The sequence below is a fragment of the Sprattus sprattus genome (assembly GCF_963457725.1).
Source record: "Sprattus sprattus genome assembly, chromosome: 10".
NCBI classification, from domain to species: domain Eukaryota; kingdom Metazoa; phylum Chordata; class Actinopteri; order Clupeiformes; family Clupeidae; genus Sprattus; species Sprattus sprattus.
This window is the reverse complement of record NC_137908.1, coordinates 12769321-12789621: the sequence shown is the minus strand read 5'-3', so window position 1 is coordinate 12789621 and position 20301 is coordinate 12769321. Positions and strand designations below refer to the sequence as shown.

General features: G+C 41.1%; 3 protein-coding genes across 3 annotated transcripts; 1 reads left to right on the top strand and 2 right to left on the bottom strand.

The window, feature by feature from the left end:
* Window positions 1-453: 453 nt before the first annotated feature.
* On the bottom strand, window positions 454-7490 carry LOC308371598 (E3 ubiquitin-protein ligase NRDP1-like). The gene is made up of 6 exons (XM_080846564.1): window positions 7263-7490; window positions 6343-6457; window positions 4294-4565; window positions 3863-3998; window positions 3445-3548; window positions 454-3172 (listed from the first exon to the last, which is right to left on the bottom strand). The coding sequence occupies exons 2-6, from the start codon at window positions 6430-6432 to the stop codon at window positions 2818-2820; spliced, it is 957 nt and encodes a 318-aa protein (XP_080702690.1). The 5' UTR covers window positions 6433-6457; window positions 7263-7490; the 3' UTR covers window positions 454-2817.
* A 157-nt stretch (window positions 7491-7647) lies between these two features.
* Window positions 7648-10923, top strand: LOC308371847 (uncharacterized protein). The gene is made up of 7 exons (XM_080846848.1): window positions 7648-7775; window positions 8258-8390; window positions 8593-8731; window positions 8834-8905; window positions 9297-9372; window positions 9464-9656; window positions 10103-10923. Exons 1-7 carry the CDS (start codon window positions 7722-7724, stop codon window positions 10267-10269), a joined length of 834 nt encoding a protein of 277 aa, XP_080702974.1. The 5' UTR covers window positions 7648-7721; the 3' UTR covers window positions 10270-10923.
* Window positions 10924-12607: 1684 nt separating this feature from the next.
* Window positions 12608-15663, bottom strand: LOC308371797 (SAM pointed domain-containing Ets transcription factor-like; the record flags this gene model as incomplete). Its single annotated transcript, XM_080846789.1, has 5 exons — window positions 12608-12786; window positions 13186-13317; window positions 13515-13595; window positions 14092-14289; window positions 15246-15663. 5 exons carry the CDS (start codon window positions 15661-15663, stop codon window positions 12608-12610), a joined length of 1008 nt encoding a protein of 335 aa, XP_080702915.1.
* Between the last annotated feature and the right edge of the window lie 4638 nt (window positions 15664-20301).

The window sequence follows — 20301 nt, the reverse complement described above, 5'->3', positions numbered from 1 at the left end:
ATTAACCAAGCATTAAATGGGCGGAGAGAAATAGCAGCAGACGATCGTCACAGTGCAAAAGCGCCCTCCTTGAATCTTATCCAATTAATTTAAGAAGACTTGCTTTCATATGCTGTAATGAATTGTGTTGAAAATATAATGTTAATAGCATGCTGTTTTGAAAAACGGCATAATGTGATTGGTTTGGTCGGAAGTAATGACATAATCCCATGAACATTATGTCCCTGCGAGTTGACGCGGAATAATCGATGCTGGCTGTCTGTCAGTGGGTCCATTAACCCACTTTGAGATTCAGCTCTCTGTATTTTTCTTTAGTAATCACAGATAGCGGATTTTTACACTTTATATTTCAAAGGATTGAGCATTCAAAGATGAGCACAAAATGGGAGTACATTCTCATGTTTTTCTTTTAATTCTGACAGCACATATAACGATGTAAATCTCGAAACTGGTATGTCTGTACATGCACTACCATCCAAACATTCTTGAGTGACTTTTCTCTAAAACAGTGACCTACTGGTCCAGAGGGCTACAGAAAGCAGTGTGGAGAAAAATCAATGTCTTTATAAAAGTATACTGTAGGCCTATCTGTAAATAGGCCTAATGTTTCTGCTTCAATAGAATTTAATATACAACACATATTCTGAAAAATCCTTCTAAAGATTACATGAAATACTCCACTAAGTACTCGTTTGGGCCCAGAGTACGAGATCAACACTGGAACCACCCTCACACAAAAATAATGACTCAAGGCTTAGCACATACAGATTTACTGAACCTCACAAGCTGTGCCGGAGTCCAGGAGAGCTTTCAAAAAATAAGTTGGCTTCTCTCTTTAGTTGCTGAGCTTTCCACTATGGCAGCAATCCCAGGATCCAATAGGAGGTCTTACTGGCAGGACACACAGTAGTACTCAGACCTGAGCTAAGGCCACAAAGACTGATCCAATCCTCCAGATCCATCAGTGGCTGAACAGCTGGACTGTAGTAATTAACTTAGCCTCCCCTAGTAGAGATGGATATCAACACATACACACAAGAACACAAATATAATTCATATTGCAGTGTTTACATGGAATATCTTCTTCAATGGGTACACAGACATTATACAATATTGTATACAATATTTAACCCAATATTCTGTATACAACTTGCAACACTGTCACAGAGCAAAAATACTGAAAGCAATCAGAACACTCAAAGAAAGCAGGAAAATAAGCAAACAAAATCTTGGATGAGCGACTTCTCACTTCCTGAGAGCCATTTTAAAAACCCACATTCATTAATCATGCATTATAACATTTACCGTCAAACCATTAGAACACTTAAAATAAAAATAATACATTATCAAAACCATTAACAAGTAAGCCATTAATAAATTAGACCACTGCAGCCCTGAACATTCTACTGCATTCCAGGGAGATCTTAACTGTGTATAAAGGTATCCAAGTTAATACATCAAAGCAATACTATTCAACAATTAACCACTTTTTTGAGGAAAGGTTTTATTGGCACCTACTTTTGGTATCATCTTCAAATTCATTAAGATAGTCTATGGTCATGTGGGGCACAGATAAATATACCTCTCGTCCCCACTAGCCGTCCCGGCTAAGCACTACAAACTTTCTGAGTTCCGGAACAGAACACCCTGCGAAAAATGCAAGAATAGCCTTCACAGCACCACGTTGCTAACTATAAGGCCAAAAGACATCAGCTAGCATGTTAGCAAGCTTATCAGTGCCAACTGGTCTGTTTGTGTGTTCACAAGGTTCTGGGATGTCTTTAGGTAGTGAGGTCGCTAGTTGTAGACCAAAACGCCATAATGTTGCTTTAATATTGCTTAAAAGGTTTTGTTTTTGTTGGCTCTTACAATGAACGAGAAGAGGAAGAAATACTTCACTGAAGTTATTACAGTAAATCATTTTGTAAAAATCAAAGAATGTATTGAAAAATTCAAAATGTAAATTGTATCATTGAACAGAAGGACAAAAAAGCAGATCAGGTCAAGCTCTGCTGAAGCTGTGTCCAAGGAACTACCATTAAAGATTATGCTGCTGAGGAGTTGGCTAAGATGAGTTCTAGCTCCTGGGCAAATGCATGCCCCCAACATTGAAAAACGTAATAAAAAAAAAGTTCAGCACACCAACTTCCATCCTCACTTTGGACATACTGTCTGGCAATGACCAAGTCTTTATTCTAAAGAAAGTCACCAACCCTTGGATTGCCTTGTCCAATTAACATTGCACATTTTTGTGTGCAAACCACACAAAAACAGTGAGAAATATGTGAGGTATTCTAATGTTTGCAGTGCCGTGTTTGTTGTTAGGAGACAAAGGCTATTTGAGATAAACATGATTATGTTTAACAGCAGCTTCAAATTCTCCAAACCTCTTGCTTTTTTCACAGCACAGAATTTGTCAGTTGTGTGTCAAAGTAAAAGAAACCTTAACCAGATACAGAAAAGTTGCAGAGTATGTGTTAGTGACTTCAGCAGCTTTAACCTCAAAACACTTCTGCTTTTCACACCAGCCTGTTCAACCAAGATCTCACCCAATGCAACCTTAACTGTTGACTGTACAGCTCTAGCCTATAAGAGGCAAAATAACATGAGCATTTACCAGTAGGACAGTCATTTTTGCTGAGAAACAGGGTAAACGGCAAATGCTGTGAAGCCACACACTGGCAGCGGAACTACATAATTAACTGAGAGACTAAGGCCACACTGTCCTCCAGTGTCTTCCAACACAGGTTAAACTGATACCCTGCTCGGTTTACCCTCACCATCCAAGGGATGGCTTATATTGCTATTGCACTCAGACTATAAAATGTCCTCCACTCCGTGGGCAAAGATCATGACAAGCCCAGGCTCAAGGATCATGTCTTCAGCCATGTGTTGGTTCTCACAAGCCAATATCACGACTGCCTGTTTCCCAGGGATGCGCTTTGCCACATAGAGTTCGTAGTAGTGGCGGTTCATCTGCCGCGTTTCCAGCGTGGCCAGTCCACCTGGCCAGTTCCGCTCATGTGCGTTCTCGATTAGGTCAGCAACGATGGATGGAGGGCAGCCACTATCTAACAGTGAGCGTCTGATGACCGCTTGTAGAACAGCGTCTGGTGTGGAGATCATACCTCCCCATCGGGTCACACGGGCCGGCTGTAACGTACCTACCCACCTGCAGGGGGCAGTGTTACAAGAGAACACACTCATTACAAGTCATTTTAACAATCAGGTCACTACACAAGGGTCAAAGAATATTAAATGGGAGCAGGGGAAATTACACATTAAACTGTTACTGTAGAATTTAGGATTTTTCCAAGTTCAATCATTTTAAAATAGTATAAGATTAGCCAAATACTTAAATGTTGTATTGAATACTCAGAACCTGAGAAGTTGAACAGCACCTTCAAACTTTTCCCCTCACTCCAAAAAAGGTGTGATACTCACTCTAGAATTTCATTGTACTCAATGGTCTCCTCCAGGTTCTGTAAGCTAGGGTTTGTTGTGCGAAGGGCTCGCATATAGGCCTTCAGTAACCGGATATCACGTTTCTAAAACATAACCATGAAAATCCCGATATAGGTGCAAGGACACAAAATACACATTTCCAGCTGGACTGTGTGAGGGTCAGATGCTCCCGACCTATTATATAGGTAATACATATTAGTATATATATATATAATATATATTCAAGTAATGTTTCTTGGCTTTCCTGGTTTTAGAAATGCCATTTATGGTTGATAAAGAAGCCATTACAACTGTTCTTCAACTACCTGCCCTATAACCTTGTTTTTAATAGTAATGTTGCACTGAAAATCCATGATGAAAAGATGATTTGGCCTGCAGTACAGGCCATGGACCAGACCTGTTCAGTCAGTTGATGTTTCTGTTCAGCAGCCATTTTCTCAAGGTCTGCGATTCTCCCTTGCTGCTGCTGGACCAAAGAGCGCAAATGTCCCACGCAGTTGTGTTGGGCCTCCTCATCCTTGGGTATTTCCAGCCTGCAAAAATATCATGGAAAGAAGACGGATTACATATGGGAGCTAAATGAGGCGGATCTCATTTGAAAGCAGGAAACAAACAGAGCTTCCATCAGACATGATAACTCTGTGTTGTCTTGACGAGGACTTGATCTTTTAAACAGACTCCCAGGTGACATTAATTACTAATATTGATCTTCTTGTCAATGTCAATACCAGCATACAGAGTAAGGCTTAGTCCTTGTCTGGGGGAACCAAGAGGGAAGTAGTTGAGGATCTAGTCACTAACCTACGTCAAACATGAAACGCTACTCACCCACAGCCCCGCTCGCACATGACTGGTCTCTTGGGGTTGTGCTCGCACTCCTTGAGATGCCCCGGCAGCTGGCTGAGACGCAGCACGGCTGTGCAGCCAAAGGCACTGTTGTCACAGGTCAGCAGCAGCTTGGACAACATGTTGCGCATGATGCGTGGCACTGGCCGCAGGTGAGCCAGCGTGACCTGGGAGCGATCCACTGGGCAGGTGCTCTGCTGGCAGATCCACTGAGTGATGCAGGCATTGCAGAAGGCGTGCTCGCAGTCTGAGGCCTGCAGAGGGTGACACCAGAGTCAGGCATTTCTGTGATGTTTCAGCAACAAAAAAACCTGCAGTAGAAGCATCCCTAGGTTGCAGCTTCTGTTATTCTAGGTGACTAAGCCTGTCAGTCCTATATCACTCAGTGTCTCCTTCCAAGCAGTCTGCCACTCAATCATTGGGGCACTGCTGTGCTGCAGTGATCAAAAATTGTGGTGCTTCACACAAACCGGCAGGGATCTATCTTATCTTAGCATTACATCTGTCAATCTGTCAATGCTACCCCTCACAAAGGGCAGAAGGACGCATGTGTGTGTGTGTGTACACACACACACACACACACACACACACACACACACACACACACACACACACACACACACACACACACACACACACACACACACACACACACACACACACACACACACACACACACACACACACACACACACACGGTGCACAAATGCACACGCATGCGATCCCATACAGGCACAAGGTCGGATGAAGTGCGCTGGAGCAGATATACGCTTCTCAGTTTCAGCCCATCTCTGCACAGTGCCCTTCTGTCTCTGGAGGATTGGAGCATTATTGATTGTAAGTGGTGGCTGATGCCAGAACAGTATACAACACTCGGCATATATACATGTGCACAAACCAACTCTCCTCTTTATTAACTTAAGTGCAGCTACAAAGGGGCCAGACTCCATCCCACTGATTTCCCAGGGAAGTGCGACTGAGCTCTGCAATAAGACTCCTGTATGACTGCCAACCCACTGCGCAAGTTTTCATACGGTTTGAACGAAAGGGATCATGCACACACACTGTTATTGCTCTAGAAATAGCATGAAACTCGATGAAATTCTTGACCTATGCTCATACACACCCATGAACAAACACATTACCCTGTGCACACAAAATCACGACCAACAAACATAAACACTCACCTCTCACTCACTTACTTACTTACTCATACCTATCGAACTTCAGATGTCATCACTGTTGAAATATTTCTGAGCAAACAGTTCTTGCATCCGTATAGCCGTTACATGTCTCATCAACCTTCTCAAGGATGACTTAGCCCTGCACTCAAATTTGCAAGGGAAAAGCCATCCCTGTCGGCAACTTCTCATCCTCTTCCTCTCCTTTTCTCTGCAACTCTGCTCTCCCTTCCCTTCCCTTCCTGTGTCACTGCATCCCTATTTTAAAAAATGACCCGTTTCTCGCTCCTCTCCTTCGCTCTCCCTCTGCATGAGGACTCTACTCATCTGTCAAATGACCCGGTCGTTCTTTTTAAAGCTTTGAAAAGCAGAGCTCTACCCATTATGACCTGACTAACATTACACCCAAGAAAAGGACGAAAAGCATCTCTGTGGGACAGAGATACCTACAGCTGGCAGTTGGCTCAAGAAATGCTGAGTCACATCATCCAACACCCCCCCCGCCCCCCCCTCCCCTCCTCCACACACAAGCAGGTGTCTGTTTTAAAGGGGAATTCATTCCAATCTGCTTTATTCACACAGGAGGCATCACAACTCTAAGGAAACAGGTAGAATGGCCATATAATAATTAGAACATTTTAAGTATATCAATATCATCAATGTGTATTGTCTTGCTACCCAAAATGATGTTGAAGTACAAATACAATTCAAATAAAGTTCTGCTTAAAATACCAACTACGACTGTGTGTACATGTAAAGCCTGTGTGTTTTGAGTTCCTTTGCACTCTGAGATCAGAGGGACATCTGGAAGGGGACAGAGGCAGGGCAGAGAGGTAGAAAGGGACTATACCTGCACAGGCTCCTCCAGTACTCCACTACAGATAGGGCACAACAGGTCTTCATCGACATGCCCCTCGAAGCGGATAGTGTCGTAACCCATGGCACATCACTTGGGCTGCCACAGCCTAGAAAGACGGATTCGGAACACATTATTATTTGAAAGCAAAGAAAAATCAGGAGATCGTTTAAACTTGTGGCCTCAAAAAGACTACGATTTAATGTGTGGACAGTGCATGAGTATATGCAGTCTGATTCCTCTATGGCACAAATGGATTCAAAACAGAAGGCAAAGGACATGTAAATATATCTGAAGCGTGGCTTACTCTATTCATGATTTTCAACCTGAATATCAAACACCTAAATTAAGTGTTAATTTGTCTAAAAATGAACCACACAATGATTTGTATGCTGTAGTAGTTTTTTTTATTATCTGAGGTCAATGTATTTACATTTTCTGAAGGGCCATCATTAATCTTTTCATCACCACCAAAGACACTCCACGTGACTGATAGTACTGATGTTCCTGGTATAATACGATGTATTTTTCATGGTGTATCTGTCAAAAACCTACGATATTGACAAGCTCATTTCTGGTAGGCCTAACGTTACAGCTTCCACAGCATTTATTGTAATGATTAAAACGATCGTCGTTCAATATCGTTACAAGTGTTTTGAGAAGAAAAGAACATTCAGTTTCTATCAAACTGAAGAAAATGTATTTCTAGCTATTGATTTCTTTCTATCAAACCTTACTAGACCGCCACAGAAAGGATGGCAATAAAGTCAGAGTACAGATGGGGTTAGCCATTTCATATCACTGTCACTATCAACGTTTGTCTCTTTATTCACTGACCTGATATATCAGCAGAGTTAGCTAATACTGGCAATCTTATTATGTAATTTATGTTCAAAGTTTAAACCATGTCTTACCTTAACTCGTACAGTTGGTGTTTTTGAGTTAGCCACTGTCTGTATCAAAAATTGCCTCATCTGCATACTTGGAGGCAGTAATTGCTTGTCATAAACAAAGTAGTCGGAGACGGCGCTAAAAAGAAATTGCCAGGGAGTCAAACTCCTTTGTGTATGCTGTTGACATTTAATGTTGACTGAAAATCCAAGCCTCGTAGGCTCAACCACGGTTTTAGTTTACTAGCCTGTTTCCAAAGTTATCCGTTATGCGGCTATCCTTCCTGTTTGCTTAACACTTATGCACACGTCCCTAAACACATGATCAGCCTGAACCATTTTGGTTGGGTAATACCTTTGATGGACATTTGGTTTGACCAGAGGAAGTCTTCTGCCAGATGTTTCCGGTAGTGTAACATTATTTATGCTATGAAAAAAGAATAAACATGATTTCATCAACGCTTTCATCAAGAATTGCTTTGGATGTCTTCCACTAACTGTACGAGTAGGTTACAATTTACCATTGACCTCAAGGAAGTGAGTGTATTTTTACTCTTACGATTGAACGTTTAAGCTTGATAAATAGGTTCAGCTCTTTGCATAGCAATCGGTGCTAGCCTGCTTTTTGCTAAGCTAGCTAACAGGTTCCAATCGCTGGCATAGTAGTGAATGCAAACGTTACTAGGTACTTCAAACCCAGTTCGCAAACATCAGCCTATAACATGCATACGGCACGGGTATTCCCGAGCATGTTAGAATCCTATCACCAATATTATTTTGTACTATTATCAAAATTACGATTTTCAAAGATTTGTAGCTTACCAGCAATTTGACATTGTCAATAGCATTAGCTATGTTAAAACAAATTGAACTAGTAAGCAGCTAAGCCAGTTGTCCTGATGTAAAAGTAGCCAGCAAGTCAGTTCTGTCAAAGTTGTACTATTTGATTGTGATGCTAGGCAGTGATCATTGAATGTGTTGCAACCTTTAACAAATACCGTCTCCCTTATTTTTCGAAGGTTTGGCGGGAACAACCTCTGTCATCTCTAGAACTTAAATGTTGTTCTGCAAACATGACAACCGAGACCTTCGTCAAAGACATCAAGCCAGGACTAAAAAACCTCAACGTTCATTTCATTGTATTGGAAACAGGTACTTGTTTGGGTTATGGGTCTTATCCATATTGTCGCATTTTATTCTATATTGATTGCTAGGTTCAGTAAATTAATCCCTCGTTTTTGTTTCCATTTTGATTCATTTGCATGGCATTCACTCTGCGCATGCCGTATGCTCATAAATACTGTGCATAAAGTAGTAAGTAGCAATATGTTAAAGAGTCACATATGATTTTTAGGACGTGTAACCAAAACTAAAGATGGCCATGAAGTACGTACCTGTAAGGTGGCCGATAAGACAGGCAGCATCAGCATCTCTGTCTGGGATGAGGTGGGAGGACTCATTCAGACAGGCGACATCATCAAACTTACTAAAGGGTGAGAGTAAGACTGTTTCAGAGATTCAATGGTTCAAATGCTGTACGAAATTCTTCTTGTATTGACGTCAGGAGTGATGTGTGTATGTGTGCTTGCTTCCAGCTATGCCTCTATTTTCAAAGGCTGCCTTACGCTCTACACTGGAAGAGGAGGAGAGTTGCAGAAGATTGGAGAGTAAGCTGATTGCATGTGGAAAACTTGAAATGCAAAGTGTCAACACACTGCTACACATTGATCACAAAAACATAATGGCAGTGCAACATAATGTCAACAGAAATGTAGCTATTTCACATTTCACACCACTGAAATGATATATATTTTACTACTATTCATTTTATATTGAAAACAACAAATCTTTTAGAAATCACTATTCTTTTATATATTTTATATTTAATTTGACAGAATTTACTAAAATGTCTTGTCACATTAGGATTAACCGTGCAAATATCATTTAAAATTCTCAGTTGGTCAGAGGGTCATACAGCGGAAAGGGTTTAAACAACGTGACATGATATGTACTCAAACTATGGCCTGAGGTCGGTAACTTGCACCTGGGCTATTGCAGGTTCTGTATGGTTTACTCAGAGGTGCCGAACTTCAGCGAACCCAATCCTGAGTACCTTGCCCAAAACAACAAAGTGGTAAGTGTTGACAAAGTGGTAAATGTGTACAGTTCCGTATAAGCTAAGTGTAGCCATCTGTGTCTTTGTTCACTGTTGCTCTTTTCACCAGGGCTTAAATGACAATGGGAACAACAGTGGGAACAACAGTGGGAACAACTGTGGAACCAGCAGTGGAACCAACAGTGGAAACAGTAGTGGAACCAACAGTGGAAACAGCAGTGGAACCAACAGTGGAAACAGCAGTGGATACAGCAGTGGAACCAACAGTGGAACCAACAGTGGAACCCCTGCTTCCCCCAGTGGTGAGTCTGTTTGCATCTGAATGATCCTCTATTGGTTTCTTCATCATTGCGCTGTGGAATTCATGTTGTAAGTTGTGCTTAACCAATCTCCTGATGCACAGGGCTCACCACAGACAGCTGAGACACTTTACAATGTTCAGATTGTTAGGTGTCACATTAGAGGCAACTTTATGGAGCTTGAAAAGGTATACAGGATGCTACTGAGAAGACGAAAGTTTTTGTATCTTCTCAGACTTTTTAGGTCAGCATCCACCTTTACGTTCTTGTTAAGACAGTTAAGCATTCATTGTTATGTATGATACACAACAATAATTACAATATTGAAACATGAGAAACACTTAAAAATGTTGTTAATAGTTATGAACAGGTTAATGCACATGCTGTGGTAGGTGGGTTGTCTCATGCTGCTTTTTTTAACCATTCGTGACTTTTCCCTCTTCTTTAAGGAAATGAGACAGCCAATGGAAATGGAATAAGTTCTCAGACAGCTGGTAGCTCTACTACTTCTCAGACAGGAAGCCGGGCAGGTGGAACCAATGATAATAAGGTAGTCAGTGCTGGAGGCAACTCTATCAGCAATGGGAAGGAGACCCGACGCACAGGCAAAAGGTGATCACCTTGCTCCGCACTCATCACAGCCATAGACTGAGAAATAAAATGGCCACCTCAACAGGTTTTATCTTCAGTTCACCCCATGGATTGGTGTGTGCAAAAGCGCTGCTAAATATGAATGAAAGTTTGGACTACATACATTTGTGATTAAAATGAAAGCAGATAGCTGTTAAACATCTTCTTAGATGACCCAACCATTTGTCTGGTTCTCTCCAGTGGTTTGACCTTGGTCTTTGGTTCTGGATAAGAGTTACCATTTTGGTTTGGTTAGAGAAGACCTGCAGATGAAGTAAACGTGTTCTGGGATCCTGCAGCAGAGTCCAGCTATCTCTTCCTCATTCTTTTCCATGGAAAGCATTACATAGGACATTAAGCTCATTCTGTAGCGAAAAGTAAAAGTCATTGAAGGTACAGGTTTTCTCATTGGAGTGGGAATGTCCTTCCTTTGTATATTTACCCAAACATGTTGTAATGTATTTACACTGTCCGTAACAGATACATATTCAGTATGATTCTTTTTCTGTTGTATGAACTACCTGCTGATGCCAGGAAAGAGTGTAATGTGTATAATGTAAACAGTGAGAATGGTACATCCATGTCATATATCTGAAAATACATGTCAAATGTAAATATTAATTTCTATGATATGAGTTCTAGGGGGATTTCCTTATGGGGAATATCTTACTCTATGATTTGAGGAAAGGACCCCAGAAATAATTGACTTTACAAAACTGCAAACCAGTTTATTTTTATAACCTGTTTCAAAATATGTTTTATCATTTGTGAAATTTGATCAAAATTGTAATTATATCTGTAAAATACAAACCATTTTCAGCTGAAATTAAATGTGTCTGTCTGTTTTAGGGAATATGTAGTATTTGCCAGAATAATGTCAACATATTTTATATCAGACTCCTTTAAATGTGTAAAGAATATAGTTCTGCATATAGTAGAAAACCATGAGATAGATCTGTTACAGCCTAAATAATGCGGCCAAGTTAATTGGCTGCTAGTTTGAAAGCAAAGGAACAACATGATTTATTATTTCACTAAAGATTATCTCAAAACATACAGTATATTTTCTTCATTCACTGTGGAATAATATCTTTAGGTTTAAAGATGTTTAGGTTGTGTTTGATCTTTGCAACTAATAGATCTAACTAGCCTGGCTAATCATGGCTTGTGAGTTTCATTTGATGTCTGTGTAGTGTGAAATATACACCTTAGCCACAGCAACCCCCTTGAACTAAACTAACTTTGGAGGAGGGAGTGAGGACACAAAAGCATTAGGAAGCTAGCACCGTGTTGTGTTGGCTACAAGTGGAAAATCTGCTGGGTAGAGCCAGAAAAGACATATGATACAATGGTCTATTCAGCTGATGTTCTTTTAATATCATATACTTGTATGACCATCATTCACAAGGCCTTAATTTCACTGCACACATAGGAACTTGAGCCTTGACTTGCACCAGTGGCCAGGGCTCAACCACAGGGCTGGTTGGATGACCCATTGTGGTCTGATCAAAAGTGAATAAATGAGCACGTTTACAAACTTGAAAGTTGTACAGTAAAAGCATGCCATTTGCTTTTATTCATTTTCCTTCATGAACTAATTTACAAAAATGAAGAAAGGTAAAACATGTTTAACAGGAATTTTCATTGTTTGTTCTTGTTGTCAAAAGAATGCCAGTGAATCAACTACTCAAGGTATCTACTAGACAAGATCCTACAAGATTAGTAATTAAACCGCTTCCTAGGTCTAAATAGCGAAGCAGATTAAGCCATAGGTGTGTGAAAGTAAAACATGGCACAGGATATTTTCTGCCGCACCAATAATGTTTAAGGTGTATGTAATTGACTATTTTGAGTTTACCTGGATGAACACAACTATTTTAGCGGATAGATTTGAAGCAGGTGTTTTTTCATGCCTGGTGACTGCTGCTTGAGTAAAGTACTCACTACCTTCATAAATGACTGCACATTTATCCATTTCACTCTTACATCACTATATCAAACATTTATAAACCTGGCTGAGACCAGTTTGAGTGATTGCACCTCCGTGCATTTGGCTGCTTGTGTATAAAAGTTATAACTTTTGAATACTAACGCAGAAAAATAAATAATTTGGAAGAAGCATAGTTCCAAACGGCTTTCATGTTTATGAGCACATTGGGTAGATCCACCAAGAACACAGGGAAAAAACAGCCATGAGTGATCTGAGCTGAGTGAGATCTCCTGTGGTCACAAGTCTCTTAGGAACGTACTGTCAGTGGATCTGTTGAAGTGTCGCCTCCTCATCCACCCCCAGTTAGGGAAATAGCTTGCTCCTTGTGATATACTCACACAGGATGGACAAACTGATATACCAGTCTTTGGGACATGTCTGGCTTCCGTATGATACCCTTCTTGTAGTACTGCCTGATGCTGCGACTTAGCTTGTCATAGTTCATTGCTGGCCGGTTCTTCCTTTGGCCCCACAGACGAGCTACCTGAGCAGAATCTTCAATTTTGAAGATACCTAGTAATGTCAGAAAGGGGAGACAAATTGACCTAATTTGCCTTTACTGAACCTCCATGAATTCACATAGAAGGCATTCCACTCTCTTTTGATTCTTTATGAGTGTCAAGTGATTTTTTTTCTTGAAAAGTCAGACACAAAAGCAATCTTAGGTAAAAATCAATCAAAATACAAAACACTTGTATGGCTCTGTTAACTAAATCTATGTAGTTAATTCATTACCATGGACCAAATAGCAGTCTATCTGCACAGAAGTGGGATGGTGACTGTATTATGCTACTAACATTGACATCAAAAAATACATTGTATCAAAATATGAAATGTTTGACCCTAACTGGGACAGTATTATTAAAATTGGTAAAAAAAATGTACAGCTACAGCACTGAATGGGCCTCTCACCTTTGTCCTTGTTTTGCCAGCGGATGTAGCGGCTGTAGTTGTGCGGCTTGAGCAGCAGCTCTCTGAGAAACTGCCACAGGTGCACAGGCTGGCCAGAGCAGGAAGAGTCTGCCTCCGGCCACACGTTTTGACCTGAGAAGAGGAGAGCACAGAGAAGGCCTTAGACTCCTCAGGCTGTACAATGTTATGATCCAGGCTCATAATGGAGCTCGATTTTATGAGTCGCATTACCATTACATTTATTTAATGATACATTTGATGTCATGAAGGCATATTTGAAATTGCCCCCATGGTACGATATGTGGCCAGTTGGTAGAAAAAAGGCCTACCTGTTGTTGGGCTCTCAGACACTGAAGACCGTCCATGCATCCAAGCAGCTGAAAGAGGCAAAAGATGACATTTAACATTGACTGGGTATAAAAAAAAATGTTAGAATACTTACAAAATGCTTGCACTAAAATCCCACCAAAGAGACTGCATTGCCTGAAAGTGTTGCTTTGATGAAGAACACACACAGGGCACATGCATACTGTGGCTACAATGAGACTGGGTCCACTGGACCACCTCTAGAGGAAGTATTATTTACTACTATTTACAACTATAGACACAGTCCATACAGGGACTGGAAAATTGCATTGTGTGCATACTGCATGTTGCAAGGTGGACAAGACACTATGGAGACAGTGTGGACAATGAACACAAATATTCAATGCTAGGTGGATGGGCATTTTGCTCTCCACATACAGGTAGCACACTTAAGTAAGGTGTGACACATCTTACACAAAACATTCTAATTCTAAACATTCTCATTCTAATTCCCTTACATTTAATTAAAGTGCTAATGGCTGTAATCAAAATAAACTGTTAACTGTTGTCTCACACGCCCACACCTCTGCCGGGCTGTACCTGACTTCCATATGTCCAGATGGGCGTAGAGTGTGTCACTGCAACCTGGGCACAGTTTGTGGAAGTCCTCTTGACTCATGGCACACAGGTCTTTACCATCCAGCTGCTGGAAGGCCTGACCCACCGAAGGCAGCTTGTATAGGTGCTCCGTCCACAGCAGCCACTTCTGGACGTTCCCCATGTTCCAATCTACAGGGTCTGAGGAGAGTCCAGACCTGTGTTCAGGTATTGTCCCCAAGACATTTCCCATCTGCCCTCGCCAAGACTTACACCATCATTTCATATTCATTATTCCAGTACAAACAGTTGTACTGGGATAAGTTTAACTACAGATCCAACCATGTGTTGTTATCACAAAAATTGAATATACTTATCCTTATCTGTCAACAAAACATTTAATCCAGTTTTTCCTAAAATGACTGTTGCAGTGATTCATTTGAATAACTCCTAGCAGTCCACAACAATAAATGATAAATGATAATATGCTACAGTAGTACTGCTACTGAGTAACTCTCAGTGGTAACTTAGTTTTTTTAAGGGGGTTATATAAGGTGAAAAGAGTAGGCACAAAAAGGAGAGAGTAGTCCAACTCTTGTTTGCGCAGGGCGGTACGGCACACACTGGTCTTCATGGAGGGCAATTTGCCATAACACTCCACACACACACACAGAAACACATGGACCATATGCTAAGCGTGAGGCTCTGCTTGCTTTGTGTTTACAATTTCAAGGTGTAGTGCATCACAGGCCCAGCCCCTCAGGCCATGGGATGGCAGCTCAACATGCAACCAATATTCCAAGATATTAGATCAGTTTTTCACTTAGCTTGAGTTGAAACCGTGAATGCATCTCAGTGTGTTTGTGGGTGCTAATATTTTTTCTGTTAGCCTCTCAGCTTGCTTCTCTGATTCTGTGTGGTGAATGGTGACTAGGAGATCCACCGTTATATATCTTTTTGAATTATTTCTACATAATTGACTACAATTTTTAAAATATCACACCTCCAGTCTTAGAGGATATTAGCACCAAGCAAGTGGTATCCAGAATTGTATCCTTTCACAAATGCACAAGGTATACGACAGTGAACAAGATGGTTTATCATTGAATAAAGTTGAATGGACACATGTAGTGTAACTCTGCAGGCTGGGCCTTTACCTGGTGGGATGTTGAGCAACTTGCAGGCTGTCTCAATGTCCTTTAACACCTCCTCTACAACCATGGTCTGCATTTGCTCTAGGGAGCGTTCATCGTCCTGCCCCGGTTGCAGGGCTGAGCTGTGGACCTGCGGGCACTGCTCTGGCTCCCTGTGACTTGTTGGTGAGGCTTCGGCAACCTCAGGGGTGGGGGTGGGCTCCCGGACCTTCCCCAGCCAGATGGTCTCATCAATAGCGAGAATGTCAAAGCTGGGCAGATAGAGGACCTGAAGGCCTTGCTCGTTCAGTTCCAGGCTCCAGGTCTCCGTGCTGTCAGACGCCACGCTTGCTCCCTTCTCAGTGGTCCCAGCTCTCTCAGACAGGGTCACATCAGTCGGACATACAGTGCTCTCCACCTGGCTTTCCTTTGGACTTGACATGTCTACACCCCAAACAGTCAGCCATTGAAAAAAAAGGTTACTTAGTAATTGAAAAACTTAAATTGCATTCAGTTCCTGTGTTTAGTTCAGTTTCAGTCAGGTCAAACAATTAAAGGCGGCAACAATGTCTTAAAATTGGAGTTGAAATGAAGATGTGGCTGATGTGTGTAACAATGATAAATACTCTAACTTTGTAAAACAAATTAGAAGGTAATAAAATGAGTGCTTCCTTATGTATTTCAGATAAAAACACCAGGCAGCCATGACGCAAAAGGCAAGAATCCAGATCAGCATTATTAAATGATAAATAATGACTTTGAATTACACCCAGTGTATGACCTCAGTGTTTATTTATCTGCTGTGTAAAAGTGCATCATTGTTTAAATGAACTAATATGTTTTACCACCCATTCAGTTTGACGTATTATTCAATACTACTCAATCACTTTTAGAGCATTCCTCAAACTGTCTATGTTCCAGAAAGTTCACATTAAGGACACACTTCAAGTGTAAGCTTTCCCAATATAAAAATGTAACATCATTTCATTATAACCTACAAGCATCTAGGAACACAATTTGTAAAAAATATATACGCTACCTTTTACATAATCTGCAATAAATCTGAGATGACACACACCAAAGCGTTCACCATGCACAGTGTTATCTCCTCCATCCTACGGTGAACACTGGTCTTAAGGTTTCCTGGGAGAGTTGTATTTGAGGGGTCTGCTGGATGCTTAAAATGCCCTGAACCTGACCAATAGTAGGGAGTAGAGGAGGACTCCTGAAGGAGTCACGGTAGAGCAGTGGTTGGCATAAGGCAAACTGGATTTTCCTGAGTCACTTACTTGCGGGTCAGTACTCTAGAATAGGGTGTGACGCTGAGGTAAGTGACAGCGCAACACCCTGATCTGGCTTTTCAAAGAGCCGCTTCTCCCCTGTTCTTTATCAGCGTGAGTTTTTAATAATGGAGGTGAGCATGATAGAACGCTCGATTAAAACGCAGCATGACATCGGCGACCCTTCAAGGCCAATCCACCACTGGCCAGGAAAAATGCTTTTTTCACTTTTCCTTTTAATGTCCCACAGGCCAGTCCCACAGGTACGAATGAGCTCATATCAATCAAAGCTTGGAATTGATATACTGAAATGGGAAGGTGTGGGGTATGGTTTGTGGTGCCATCTCTTCTGACATGTGTCTCGTTCTTGCTTTTACACACAACCCTCTAATGCTATTTAGGGCAGTAATTAAAAGACAGTTGCGTGTAATAGACTGGCAGATTACTGTTTTCCTATTATATCGGCATACACAGCTGTGAGGCGAGCTGAGCTGTCACGGTCATGACTGTGTGGTGGGGCTGTCGCATTGCACATGTTCAGGAAGAGATTCTTTGTTTGTTTGGCCACAGAAGGCATCACTGCCATTCATAAAATCTCACAGCACCACACCCTGAGAAAGCAGCAGAATACGAGAGCTATCATGTCACTATTTGCCTGTGCTGATTTGGGCTTTAAAACAACACAGGATGTGCTTTTCAGATTATTGTCATGGTGGGTTTGGATCTCTTCCTCATAACGTAGTGGGAAAAAAAAAAAAAAAAAGGCTGAGCTATAGGCTAAAGCTTTGATGGAGCTACTGTGGCCAAAGCAAAGAAGATGAAGTTATCCTTCAGGATGACTCCCAGAGTGTCTGAAAGACTCTCATCACCTCACGTTATGTGTGCTCTCCCTCCCTCCAGCAGCCCGTCCACATTCTCACTTTCATCTCCTGATTCCCCATGAAAGGTCTGGGCCATCCACGGCCTCTGCATTTATCGGGGGTCAGATTAGAGTTGCTGTGTGTTCAGTCCCCCCCCTCTGCAACAGCTTGCGCTAAGTCCATTACCCTAGCAAATTTAGTTTATTTCCAGCAGAGAGGAGGCTTTAGAGAGGGGTGCAAACATGCCCCCTTAGCAAAAGGATTTAAAGCTCCACTGATCTCTAAATGAGTCTGTTGAAGACTTCAGTGCTCATTTCAGGAGAATTAGGAAACGGCAACATTTACGGGATAGTTCATCCCATTCATTGTTAAGTAAGAATGTTTCAGAACCTCCCCCATTTAAAAGAAAGAGAGATGGCACCAAGAGGTCTGGTAACTCTGAAGTGAGGACTTCCCTGTTGTCTGCAGTAACTTATATTTAAATTAGCATACATTTAATCAAGGGAAATGAACCGAAATGTCTTGTAATTGCATAGTTTCGCAGAAAAATGCTTTGAAACACCATTACCCTACCTTTTGTGTTGGGTGTCCCTCATAGCAGATTTAGTAGCCTGTTTGTAACTGTTCTTTACTTTCACTACTTGGACATCCAGAAAATGAGCTGATTAATCAGTTCATTCACTGAACCATGAATATAGGAATACCAGGAATAAAGGAATAAAGTCTGAAAAGCCCATGTCCTAAACCTTCATAAAGCAAACAATTTCATCATATTTAGTTGGTCTTTAGTTGTTTAGAGTTTAGACTTTAGTTGTCAACAAAGGGTCTAAAAACAAGATTTAGGATTTAAGGCCAAGAAAGTACACCTGGTATTTTTCAATGCTCTATGTGTGATGTAAAGCATATCAAAACTTGAGTGGATGTACGTATATAACATCATATCAAACTGCAACATTTGAATGATTTGAACATATTGTACTAGCCAGATCTTTTATAAATGTTATTTCTGTTGTTTCCAAAGAGGTGAATACTTTGGAGGATAATGTATCTGAGCTCAGTATAGTGTTTCTATCTACAACATGCCTGCATTAGTCCACTAGAGCACAGGGACACTTTGGGTTTTATTTTAAATTACCTCACACATTAGCATATTAGCCAGTTAAGAATAGGCTTATAAAGAAACAGAGAGACACAGGTGAGTTATAGACAGAAACAGAGAGACACAGGTGAGTTATACACAGAAACAGAGACGCAGGTGAGTTATTCAGAAAACATAACTGTGATGGGCTAAGTGGTCATACCTCACTGGCGACTTCTGGGTTCCAGTGCTGATTTCTCTCTGATGGTCACAGGACCGCGTCAGCGGTAGATTGGCAGTGAAGACCCTCCACCAGTTCTTTCCATGCAGGTTACTATTACACAGCAAGCCGATATTCGTGCTGCGTAGCTTCCTCAAGTAATTTCCTGAAATTCAAGACATTCAATAGTCTAAAGCTAGTTTCTCGGAATTACAGTTCTTAACTGGTCTCTTTCACAACTCTACTGTAGTGGTGACGGCGTTTGGTTCCCTATTACACCTGCTCTGGGTGTGTACCAGTACCCAAGTGACTGTGTGTGAAGGAATGTCAGCTCCATTGGCCATGGGGTTATATTTATAATGAGTTCTCATTTACTTAAGTAAATATTGGACTGGTGCGTGACCACAGGTCACATAGCCTCATTAATCCATGTGCCCACTATACAATCACATAGAGATGCCCGATTTTTGCAACAAGATTACTTAACACATTAAAAAAAAATCTATTATTTGGAATGTTGTTTTGTGACTTAATATGTTGAGAGAATAACGGAAAGGTACAAGTGATCAAACCTGATGACATGCTTACTTGAGGTCATGAATACCCTTCAGAGCAAAGGTACAATTGGTAATGGTACAATTGATGAACTTGTATAGTCTTTTTGAGTAACAGCATATGGTATATCCCCTGGACTTATGGACATCCTTCTGTCTCCTTCACAAATACTATGCCTAAACATGGTGACTGTAGGGGAAAGTTGTAACCATGTAACTATGGTCAAGGCACTAGGGTTGAGCCTCCTGTTAAAAGAAAGAACCAGTTGGGGCAACCGCTTTCTCCACAGAAAATAGGATGCTGGAAACGTAATGCTACACAAATGTTTCACAAAATAATTTTGCGTATTTGAAAACAAACAAAAGATTTGCGGGCAAAGTGGCATACACAAGTAGAACAACATTAAGGAAACGGGAATTAAACACTTTAGACACAGAAACCAAAGTAGGCAGACTGCATGTAATGCATACCGAACCACAAAGGACACTAAGATGAAGTACAACATTTCAATTCCATCTAAAGTTATTCTTTCTGCTGTCAGCCAAGAATTAAATGCAGAGGACGGTCAAAGGAAGAGTAATGAGAGACAGAACATTTTGTTTCTTTTCCAAAAAGTGAGTGTTCATATAAAGCCTTCTGCCATGGAGCTTCTTCATGATGACTATATCACATTCCTTTAATGAACAAAGTGCATTATTAATATAATTGATTATAAAGATTGATAGATTGTTTATTAGCCGCACAACCAAAGCCGGTGGATATTTCAGTACAGTATGTTAAACTCTGCAGCACAATGCACTTGTACATATTATCACACTTATTACATATTATCACACTTATTACATACAACACATACATAGGTGAATGGTATGCATGACCGTAGTGTGGGGGGAGAGTGCTAGAGAGAGGAGCTCAGAGTCCTGATAGCTTTGGGGAAAAAAAGCTGTATGTGAAGCGTTGCCTGTGCCTCCCTGATGGAAGAAGCTTGGAGAGGTGATGAGCAGGATGTGAGGGGTCTGAGATGTCCTATTTGCTTGATTTGCAGGCTAGTGAGTTTATAGAGATTCAACTGAGTGCGTTGCCTATG

Coding starts and splice junctions, on each gene's coding strand:
- LOC308371598 (XM_080846564.1), bottom strand. CDS start 6,432: ATGGGTTACGACACTATCCGCTTCGAGGGGCATGTCGATGAAGACCTG. Junction 3,999..4,293: donor ATGTGCGAGCGGGGCTGTGG/GTGAGTAGCGTT, acceptor ATATTTTTGCAG/GCTGGAAATACCCAAGGATG. Junction 3,173..3,444: donor GAGTACAATGAAATTCTAGA/GTGAGTATCACA, acceptor TGCCCCCTGCAG/GTGGGTAGGTACGTTACAGC.
- LOC308371847 (XM_080846848.1), top strand. CDS start 7,722: ATGTCTTCCACTAACTGTACGAGTAGGTTACAATTTACCATTGACCTC. Junction 8,391..8,592: donor TTTCATTGTATTGGAAACAG/GTACTTGTTTGG, acceptor TATGATTTTTAG/GACGTGTAACCAAAACTAAA. Junction 8,906..9,296: donor GAGTTGCAGAAGATTGGAGA/GTAAGCTGATTG, acceptor GGGCTATTGCAG/GTTCTGTATGGTTTACTCAG.